The 11,262-nt window shown below is 43.9% G+C and overlaps 1 protein-coding gene across 1 annotated transcript; it reads left to right on the top strand.

The window, feature by feature from the left end:
• The first annotated feature begins 12 nt into the window (after positions 1-12).
• Positions 13-10,325, top strand: CAPZA1 (capping actin protein of muscle Z-line subunit alpha 1). Its single transcript, XM_065854623.2, has 10 exons — positions 13-108; positions 3,665-3,728; positions 5,032-5,083; positions 5,936-5,999; positions 6,157-6,363; positions 6,739-6,818; positions 7,240-7,318; positions 7,812-7,883; positions 8,222-8,284; positions 8,857-10,325. Exons 1-10 carry the CDS (start codon positions 70-72, stop codon positions 8,995-8,997), a joined length of 861 nt encoding a protein of 286 aa, XP_065710695.1. The 5' UTR covers positions 13-69; the 3' UTR covers positions 8,998-10,325.
• The last annotated feature ends 937 nt before the right edge of the window (positions 10,326-11,262 follow it).

The following is an 11,262-nucleotide window of genomic DNA, read 5'->3' as shown; positions in this document are numbered from 1 at the left end:
CGGTCCATCCCGGCGGCGGGGTGTCGCTCCCAGCATGCTCCGCGCGGGGCCGGGCGCAGAGCTGCCAAGATGGCCGACTTCGAGGAGCGGGTGTCGGATGAGGAGAAGGTGGGAACGGGGACACAGCTACAAACGGCACCCGCGGGAGGGCAGCGGGCGGGGGGTGACAAGGAGGCTCTCCCGGTGCCGGCGGGTCGGGCTGAGGCCCGGCTTCCCGCTGCTTCGTGGCGGGCGGGCCCCGGGAGCGGCCCGGCTGAGGGACCGGCCGGGTTTCCTCATCGCCGGAGTGCAGCCGAGGCGCCTCGGCCCGTTTTTGTGCGTGAAAATATCGGGTGTTTCAAAAAGGGGAAGCCGATTTCAGAGCGGTTCGATTACCGCTTTGAAATCGGGTCCATCTTTTTGAAACATGCTGTGTGTTTTTCTGCTGCTCGACTTCTTTTTTACCCGGGTCAACGAATTTAGCAGCGTCTTTAAAAGGTGCTGTGACACCTGTTCAGTTCCAAGCTTCAGCTTTGTTTTGTTGGGGGTTATGGTTTGAGAGCAAAGGAGGCGAAGCCTCCAGTTCTTGGAAAGCACTTACAGGGAAGATTTGCCCTTCATGAAAAGGCTTTTCAGAACTACGAGTCCCCAAGTACCTTATCTGGTGGAGTAGATGGGATTTTGCTTGGAATCAGAGCTGGCATTCTACTTCATGTCCCAGCTCAGGCAGCCAAGATACAATTTAAAGTAGCTCCGTGCCTGGCACAGGTAGAAAAAGATAAGTGAGGATCTGAAAAAGAAATGTGCAAATATTTACTGTAGGATCTGCTTTATAACCATTCACATAGGTCTAGAACTTATATAGAATGTTTCCTTTTTTCAGCCTGAGCTTAGTAGTGCTTTGAAATAAATTGAACAAATAAAAACATCAATAGAGCAACAAAATGAATTAATTCCTACTAAAGCCTCACTTCCTTATTCTCTATAGGCATATTTTAGGTAAGCTGAGGGATTCATTTTCATTTAAGGTCTACTGCAACGTACCCTCTTGTCTACTTAAGCTGATTCTCCTGCCATTTGCCAGTTTGAATTAGTGGTTGAGCAGTTTCCCTCTCGGACGCGTCCCCGTTTGAGAAGCAGGAAGTTCCTTTGAGCTGCAGAGGCACCTGAAATGGCAGCAAAGGGCAGGAAGTCGGGCAGTTTGCAGAAAGTCTTATTTTTGTGCTTCTGCAAACGAGCATCCTGCCACCGAGCTGACACTGCTGGAAAGAAATCCGCTCTGAAACCAAACAGCAACTTAAATGGTTGACACTTAAAATTCATTACTCTGCAGCCTGTTTCCTGCACTCCACTCCTGATTTTAATAGCGTGACTGAAACACTATTTTATTGCTCCACAAGAGAGGCAACATTAGGGATACTTTATAAAACTAAACACTTTCCACTTGCAGGGTTTGCTTTACGTATGGCTGGTTTTGCAGTGATGTTTGATTGAATGCAGAGGCATTTTTGTGACGGTTTAATTTTGTTCATCCTTCCAAGTGGAAGAATTTATGGAAGACTGTAAAAAAATCTCTCCTGTAATATTTGCTTGGCTTTTTTCACATGGATCGGTTTATGAGAACCCGTTGACCTATAAGTCAACCTATTAAAACTGTGGCTCCTTTTATGAGGGTTCCATGTACAGTACAATTCTGCAGCCACAAAACTGTTGCATAAATGTGTAGGATACTACATTTTATTGCTTTTTAGGGCCTTATTTCTCCATTTATGCTATTTCAATATATCTGTTCATCTGAGGAGGTGGTTTGCAGGATGTATTCCAGTGAAACCCTCCCACTGAGAGGCATCATGTACATATTTGTAAGCACTTCAGCGCAGCCTGGCATGCCTGTACTTGTGCTGACACTTGTGCTTTTTTAGAAGGGCACATGGGCTCATTTCACAATTTTTTCAGCCTTTTAGGGCTGGCTCTCAGCAAAGCCCATAGGGGACATAAAGCAGCAATGTCCCTCTTAGTTACTGCAGGTTTTCATTCATATTGTGCAATTATTTAAGGCAAAAAGAATGTACATTTTTTAAAAATAGATGCTAATTTGGAAAATTATCGATTTTTATCTGAAACTCAACCCAGTTAAGGCAGAGTTGTTACTTGATACTGAATACCCTTTGTTTGGAAAGGTGCTTATTTCCTTTCATGGCTTGCTTTAAGTCTTTATGTGACAAACAATACAAACACTTTCTAACTAAAACAAGAAAGACTGTTGAAAGAAGCAAGTTATTTCCAGCTCTGGCAATAACTCAGCTGAAGTGGTTGGATACATACACGCTTTCTTTTACTGCTCCAAATGAAAAGTAGAAGTAATCAGAGTTGTAACGTGCACTGTTCTGCAGTTGTCTTCAATAAATGTCTAGTTGAGCGAGAAAGGCGATTGTACGGCTTTGTTAGCTGGGCTTGCTGGAAGGAATGTGACATTTTTATTATTCTAAGGGAGAGGTTTAATTTTGTAACATTTCCTGTTTCAAGTCTTCCAAGATGATTCTATTCCCTTTGGCCCTGTAAAAACCATAAAATATTTGATTATGGAAACCATAAACTCTTAGTAATTTCAACAGAATCAATACTTAGACCACCTATATTCTAACAATCCAAGACATGTATATTGGATTTCAGAACACAGTGCACACTCACAGTTCCACATGCCTGAATTTTTCCACTACTCTGACAGCTCACGTTTGTACTGCAGTACAGTTTTCAATAAAATCTTATTTCCAGATGAGAAGAGTGATGTGCTAAACAGTGACACAGGCTGCTCAGGGTTAGAAGTGGCCAGGCAACATTAGAGGATCAAGGAAAAATAAAATAACCTGCTGAAGTCCAGATGGTTTCATCTGGAGGCTCTGTCAGAATTCTGGGGTTCATTTTGGCACTTTCCAGCATCTCCCCGATTTCTAGCAGTCCCCAGCTTTTACTTTATATCTCCATCCCACCTCCTGCACTCTGAGCACATCACTGGCTTATCAGAGTGCGTAAGGCATAATTAACTCTGGAATCAGTCCCGTGGCAGTTGATTGATTTACTGCTCCTTTTTAAGAGGGATCCGCCTCTCGTCCTTCAATGCTGGTTGCTGCGAAACAGCGGCTGCTCCCCCAGCCGTTCAGCAGCAACGCTCAAGTTGTATCACAGGGAATCGCAGCGCCTTGCAATATGTGTCAGACACTCCTGAGCTGCAGGGCTGTGCTGCAGGTTACCATCTAGTTACAGGGTCACTGCCGTGGGTTCTTTATATACCGTGGCATTTAGGATTCTAATCACTAGCAGGGATCAGGAAATTACATTCTTTAGGAATGTCATCTGGAAGAGTGACCTGCCAGCATTGAAGTTCTGGTTAGTGCCGTGCAGGTTGAACAGTTCCCATTTTTACAGGTGCCCATGTGAAGTTTGCGCTTCTTCCCAAGTACACTTGGAATTCTTCTGCTTGGTTACACTGAACAAAAATCTGGTCTTATGAGACTGTTTCTATTTTGACAACGCATGCGTAGATTGCTCCCTGAATCTGGCATTTATTCTCGCTGTCAAGAGTTGGGTTTTTTTTGGTGAACTGCTTCTGTGTAGGTTTGAATAAATAGAAATACAGTAAATTATCTTTTCCCTTTAGTTTAGTTACTTTTCTGCTTTATTGTAGGTGCGTATAGCTGCAAAATTCATCACTCATGCACCCCCTGGAGAATTCAATGAAGTATTCAATGGTAAGTAAATAAGGAAAAATGATTGTTAGCATTCTCTTCATGTTTCATCTATTACAAGAGTCTAAGGCTGTGTCACAATATACTGCTTCTAAGGTTAAGAAGTGGCAAGGGAAAAGCGTGCTGTCATTCTGCAACCACAGAAATGACACTTCATGAAGCGATTTAATCATTTTAGTGCTTGCATTTCACAAAAATCACAGAATGTCAGGGGTTGGAAGGGACCTGGAAAGCTCATCCAGTGCAGCCCCCCCCACCGGAGCAGCAACACCCAGATGAGGTTACACAGGAAGGTGTCCAGGCGGGTTTGAATGTCTGCAGAGAAGGAGACTCCACAACCTCCCTGGGCAGCCTGGGCCAGGCTCTGCCACCCTCACTGAGAAGAAATTTCTTCTCAAATTTAAGTGGAACCTCTTGTGTTCCAGTTTGAACCCATTACCCCTTGTCCTCTCATTGGTTGTCACCGAGAGGAGCCTGGCTCCATCCTCCTGACACTCACCCTTTAGATATCTGTAAACATTAATGAGGTCACCCCTCAGTCTCCTCTTCTCCAAGCTCCAGAGCCCCAGCTCCCTCAGCCTTTCCTCATACGGGAGATGCTCCACTCCCTTCAGCATCTTTGTTGCCATGTGCTGGACTCTCTCCAGCAGTTCCCTGTACTTCTGGAACTGAGGGAACCAGAACTGGACACAATATTCCAGGTGTGGTCTCCCCAGGGCAGAGTAGAGGGGCAGGAGAACCTCTCTGGACCTACTGACCACCCACTTCTAATCCACCCCAGGTACCATTGGCCTTCCTGGCCACAAGGGCCCAGTGCTGGCTCATGGTCATCCTGCTGTCCCCAGGACCCCCAGGTCCCTTTCCCCTACACTGCTCCCTAATAGGACATTCCCCAACTTATACTGGAACCTGGAGTTGTTCCTACCCAGATGCAAGACTCTGCACTTTCCCTTGTTATATTTCATTAAATGTTTCCCTGCCCAACTCTCCAGCCTGTCCAGGTCTCTGGATGGCAGCACAGCTTCCAGTGTCAGCCACTCCTCCCAGCTTGGTGTCATCAGCAAACTTGCTGATAGTGCACTGTATTCCCTCATCCAAATCATTGATGAATATATTGAATAGTACAGGCCCCAGTACTGACCCATGAGGCACTGCACTAGATATAGGCCTCCAACTGGACTCCGCCCCATTGACGACGACTCTCTGGCTTCTTCCCTTAAGCTAGTTCACAGTTGAAATTGAAATGCCTAAAGAGAAACATTTAATCAAAAATTCCAATAACCTACCTGAGCACTCTCTTCTCCAGATGTCCGGTTATTGCTTAACAATGACAATCTTCTCAGGGAAGGAGCAGCACAGTAAGTACTAATATTGCAAACACTAGTCAAATTACCATCAGAGATGCATATATCTTCTTACGTTTGTAATTCTGCAAAGCAGCAAGACATTTGTTATATTGCAAGCAATAATCTGTAATTTTTACCCCTGCCAGCAAAATACGCAATGAAAGGCACAGATGATTCTTTTCAAAAGCCCTAAATTGGAATTTGTGCTGTAGAAGCCGTATAAAACCGTCAGGAAGGCACTCTGCCAAAAAGTTTAACTCTGCAGCAGCAATGTCTGATCGTGTTGAAGCATGATCAGTAAAGCAAGCGAAGCCTGAAATACTGAGTAATCCTTAGCTGAAGCTTAGAAAGAGAACTGCCCTTTAAAAAAAAAAAAAGGCGCTTTCAAAATATCTTGTTTACTTGCATAGGCTCATCAAAAGGTGCTTAAAGGTTACACATACTAGCTTTTTAATGCCAAAATTTCACTTCAAGCTAGGTGACATGTCCGTCAGCAGGTCTTTATGTACAAAAATTGTTGTCAATATTAGTCTCCTCATTTGTTTACCTTGCTGCTGTCTAAATTGCAGCTGGGGTGGTTCCTCCTTTGCCTTGGCTTGCTCATATTCCCCCAGGCTGCCTCCTGTTCTACTTTTGACCTCTGTACTTTCCTGGTCATCTCTAAATAAACCTGGCTTTAGATCTGGGGTTTTATGGCTATTGTCAATAAAAGGTGTTGAAAAAAATCCTTCAGAGTGTTCATGTGTATTATTTGCCAAATTAAGCTGAATTTGTCTATGATATAAATTCCACCGTGTACTTATTCTGCAGTCAAAATAAATATGCCTGTACAGCTAAAATTCATGTTCTTTTAATTCTTAACAGTGCATTTGCACAGTATAACATGGATCAGTTCACTCCGGTGAAGATAGAAGGGTATGATGATCAGGTAAGAAAGAACATTTTACACTTCAGCATTGTATTACTACACTGTGCAAAACCCACTAAGTGTGTTGTTTCATGGAGAATCTGTTCAAATAGGGAAAAACGCAGAACAGCACGTTTACAGCAGCATAAGTGTATTCTAATTTCAACTTCTTTTACAGGTCTTAATCACAGAACATGGTGATCTGGGCAACGGCAGATTTTTAGACCCAAGAAACAAACTTTCTTTCAAGTTTGATCATTTAAGGAAAGAAGCAAGTGACCCCCAGCCCGAGGACATGGAATCAGCTTTAAAACAGTGGAGAGATGCCTGTGACAGCGCACTGAGAGCTTACGTGAAAGATCATTACCCCAACGGCTTCTGCACTGTTGAGTATCCACCTTGTTTCACTGAAGTTCATTGTTCGTGTCAGTCGGTACCTTGAGGGGACGTTGTGCTTGGCAGCGCTGCATGAATTCGCCATCTTCACTAGCATTTTTGCTAACTTTGCGATAACAAATTCCACAGGGGGTGCACACAGTGGTAAAGATGCAATAAACCTTATTTCTCATAGTCATGACTGCCAAGCACCTTACCACCTGCTGTTAACAAAGGGCATTATTTGCACAGATGTGCAAGTGGAGGTGCGGGACAATGTTCCCTGTGAGATACCACAATAGAAAACTTGCACAATGCTGCCAAGAACAGAAATTAAGAATGACTTTCCTCAGCTCTTGGGCTTTAACTCTTTTTCCAAATACAGGTTTATGGTAAATCTATAGATGGGCAGCAGACAATTATTGCCTGTATTGAGAGCCACCAGTTCCAGCCCAAAAACTTCTGGTAAGACTATTTCAACGTAGTGTATTATCTTCCTTTACTAAGCAAACCAGTCCTTTATATCTTCTGTCACAGTCTGAAGGGCAGGTATTCTTGGGCTTTGCAAAAATCCTGTCTCTCATTCCATAGTCCGTTTTCCTTGGTGCTTTTCTAAAGCCTTCCGTGTGCCTATCCAGAGAGGAAGGCGTTAGCAGAGTTAGATGGATGCCCCCCGTACATATTCCAGACCACAAGCACACTGGAGCAAATTTGTACTGAAACTGCACTGTATTCACCTGTGCTTCCGAAGTTTAATTCAATGCCATGTAAAGCACTGTAATACTGGTCATAAGATGACAGCAGAAACAACTTGCTCGTGTTAATTTGGTTCTTTTTGTTGTTGGAGCTTTTCGGAATACAGTTTTAACGCTTTGGTTGTTTTTAGGAACGGTCGTTGGAGATCAGAATGGAAGTTTACCATCACACCACCAACAGCTCAAGTGGCTGCGGTGCTCAAGATCCAGGTGAGTTACTTTTTCTGGCAATAACAGGAGAAGCCACATTGTGCTTCTCTTATACTAATCCGTTTGACTCGGAATGAGACGCTGAAATACAGCCGAGATGCCCTTCTCAAGTCAAGATACAATTAAAATATACAATTCAATAAATTAATTCTTAAATCTAGTGGTTTGGGCATCATCCACCATCTGGCCTGTGGTTTCTTAGCATTACCCTATGTGCCTCCAAGTCTGCCTCACTTTATAGGGCTAAAACCTATACCATGAATTCTTTTATAATTGCTCTTATTTCAACTCTAGGCGTTTACTGCATTAACATAATCTTGAACAGTCTTGACAAAGAATGAAACCTTTTAGAAAATCCATCCTGCTTTTAGTCTCCACGTAAGCAGAGAAGACTGGCACAACAACGCCGTTGTGCCATTCTGGTAGCATTTGGGGGCTCTAGGGATTATAAAATGAGTGTTAATGATAACCTGCATCTTTTCTCTTTGTTCAGGTTCATTATTATGAGGATGGCAATGTTCAGCTGGTCAGTCATAAAGACATCCAGGACTCTGTACAGGTTTCAGTAAGTATGCTAAAAGATATTTTTACGATAAAGCAACTATTTTATTAAAGATCTCATGAAGCAAACATTTCTATTATTTCATTCTCTTGACTTAAAAGTGATGTAATTTTAGGGTGACTAGTCAGCGTAGTTGCAGTGTTTAGAGCTCAAGCCCATACACACCTCTCTCCTGAACCCATCCCAGACACTAAGACATCCATAGGGAGCAAAAAGGAACCCAGCTATACACAAGGCAGAAACACCTATACACAGCCTATCACTTCAGAAGAAATCTCTAGTGTAGCTTTTGTAAGTTGCTCTTAATTAAACATAAAGACAATTATTTTTCTCCTTTGTAGAGTGATGTCCAGACAGCTAAGGAGTTTATTAAGATAATAGAAAATGCAGAAAACGAGTACCAGGTAAGATCAATGGTTGTTAAATAAATATGATGGAATTATATCAGTTTCCATTTACTGTTAATGAAAACGTTGAAAACTCAACCCCTAATTCTGTTTCTGGCTGAGTCTGGTACTGACTGTAAGAATTACTTAAAAAAGGGCGGTAGTGTTTGTTTAAAGAATAGAGTTGTAAAGCTATGTGCAATTAATAATCAAGTTGGCTGTATAGTTATTTTAAAGGGTTACAAATGGTGCCTGGAACAAGCAGGGAAGGGGAGCGGGTGAGTCTGAACACATTCCTCTGTGCCAGTTAAAAACACTGCAAAGGAAACGTGGGCGACAGCTTTTTACATTGTCCCAGCCTGCATGCAGAGACTCGATACAGAGAAGTCAGTGAAACACCTAAGGAGATGCTGCTACATTCACAGCAGAGCTTAGCAGAAACTCTCTTACTTGCACATGCGTTGGTGACTGCATTATTAATTTAGTTAATAGCATGCCGTTGCTTTGTAGAAAGGGGTTTGTAACTTTAACACAGTCACATTTTCTCAGAGTATCTTACTACTGCTCTAACAATCTCCTCGCCCCTGCAGACAGCGATCAGCGAGAACTACCAGACCATGTCAGACACCACTTTCAAAGCCTTACGCCGGCAGCTCCCCGTCACCCGCACCAAGATCGACTGGAACAAAATCCTCAGCTACAAGATCGGCAAAGAAATGCAGAACGCTTAATGCGGAAATAAGGAGATTTACGAAATGTTTGTGTGCAAAAAAACAAAATGTGGTCCTATGCCAAGTAGATGGTTTCTAAGCCAGTGCAGCGTTTTTCTAGGGCTTTCAAAGTTAACAGGTTTTCTAGCCTCAGAGAGAACTGTGGAACAAATAGCGTTGTCTTTGTGTTTTGTGTTTCCTGCCGCATAAACTTCCTGTTGTGACTGCATTTGCTGACAGGTCATTTTAGTTAAGTCACATCCATGGTTCAGAAGTGTCGCTGTTTTCAGTCACTGATTGTACCGGTTGGAAAACTTCCTAGCTGGAAAAGCCCTACGATAAATACAGCTGGGGGTGCAGAGCTTTCCCTTCACCCGTTTACAGCACTCCAGGTACTCCAGGTTGTCAGATCTGCCAACAGCTCCAGGCGCTGTGCTGCAAGATGTCAGAAATGCAAAAGACAGGAAGCCCTCATGTATCCTTATTACCGACCTCCACAAAGCAAAAAGCGTGCAGGCTTAGATTTTGCTGTATAAAATGAGTTTACAGGATCCTTTACAGAAATCCCTACACGGACAGCTCTTCCAGGGACCTTTTTTTTTTTTTTAACCTGAAGATTTGAGCCATGTTCCCCAAAAGTGAACATCTTTGCTCTCCCCTCCCTCGTGTGTGTACGGTTATCAGACATCGGCATTCTACGGAACTGCAAGTTCCTTCGTTAAATCACTGCTGATCCAGCTAGGCTGGATGGTGATTAAAAATGCAAACATCTACAGAATAATAGATATGTTGTGCTTTAATGCTTTGTGGCAGGTTCATAGAATTTGTATCACAGGTGTATGGATGGATAGCGTACAAAATAAATAAACTTGCACCAAAGTGAGAGAAGAAACCTTTCCATTTTGTCTCAGTTGTGGCCAGTTTCTTGTCATACTTGAAGGTGATTTTGGAATTCATCTCTTCATTGCTCTCTTAAGCGCTTGCTCTACATTACTTTGTTCTTCTGTAAGATCAAAACTAGCAGTCCTAAGGTTTAAGGGGCACGTGTGTGCCTTTCCCAATGAGAACTCAGAACGTGGATTCACTGCAGAATGAAACCCCTTTGGTGAACTCCCTTTGCTTTGTTTGCACTTGGTGATCACTGGGCCTTTTGCAGCTTATGGTTTTTAAACTGGCTATTGTCTTCCTGCTTTTAAACACACAAAGAAAGGGGGTTGGGGAGATAGGGATGGGACTTCCTGTGCATTACGCTTAAGGTTTTACACAGTGATACCACAAAATAAGTGTGTCTATCCTTTGTGAGAAGTTTTGTCTAAATAAAATATCTTTGCATTTGCTGTTGAGACTGACCATTCATCCTACAGGCGTCCTCTGTATCAAATCTACTAGAAATACACAGGTCTTTGTTTTAAAGCCATTTGTGTCTGTTCTTCCGTGACCTCGCTTGTGTTATCTCCTGAGGAAGGCAGGTGACAGCAGAGGTGACATTGCTGGTGAACCCACCAGTGACACAGACCAGGGAACCAGAGGTCTAAGAACTTACAGATTAAAAGTCACACAGCTCTAATGAAGCACTTTGGGGAGCACATAGTGGACAAGGTTGCCCTGCTCATCATCTGAGTCTTGCTGTAACACCTCTTCCACTGGGTTTGTGGTGCACTCGCTGCCAAACACGTCCTGTGCCGCGACAAAGTGGGACGGTGCTGGGGGATTTTTCTGCCGCTGTGCAAAGGGCCACTCAAGGCCAGAGCTGCTGCCGGCGGGGGTTTGTTTGTGAAGGGGTTTTCCTCCCTGCCCAAAGCACCTAGAGATGAAGGGTTAGGGGGATGAGCACCCGCCGTGCTCTGGGCTGTGGCCCTGGTCCCATCCAGACAAGCGCTGCAGCAATCCCAAGAATGTGAAGCTGAAGCGGGCTGAGATAAGGCTGTGCACACAACAGAGCTTTTATCTGCCTCAAGGCTAGTCTGCTGCTGCTCCGGGTTAGTTAAACTGCGAGTAGCTCACTGCCATTTGTTCCAGCCTTAAGACCGTCTCTATCTTTTTGTCCTTCTCCAAATCTGTAGCTAATCATCCTTTAGGGCAGCTCATTCCCTGCCTGCCTCCTCCCGCTTCACCCCACCACCCTTCACTGCAGCAGGGCTGGCTGTCCCAGTCCCAGCCCCTTTCCAGCTCCTATCTCTTCCTTGGAAAAGCAACACTTGACGTGACTCACAGCCACTGGGGCAGCAATTGCCAGCACAGCAGTGACACACACCCAGATGCATTCTAATCCTTAAAACCATCAGC

This window comes from Patagioenas fasciata, chromosome 21, assembly GCF_037038585.1.
Source record: "Patagioenas fasciata isolate bPatFas1 chromosome 21, bPatFas1.hap1, whole genome shotgun sequence".
In the NCBI taxonomy this organism is placed as follows: Eukaryota; Metazoa; Chordata; class Aves; order Columbiformes; family Columbidae; genus Patagioenas; species Patagioenas fasciata.
This window is presented reverse-complemented; position numbering and strand designations above follow the sequence as displayed.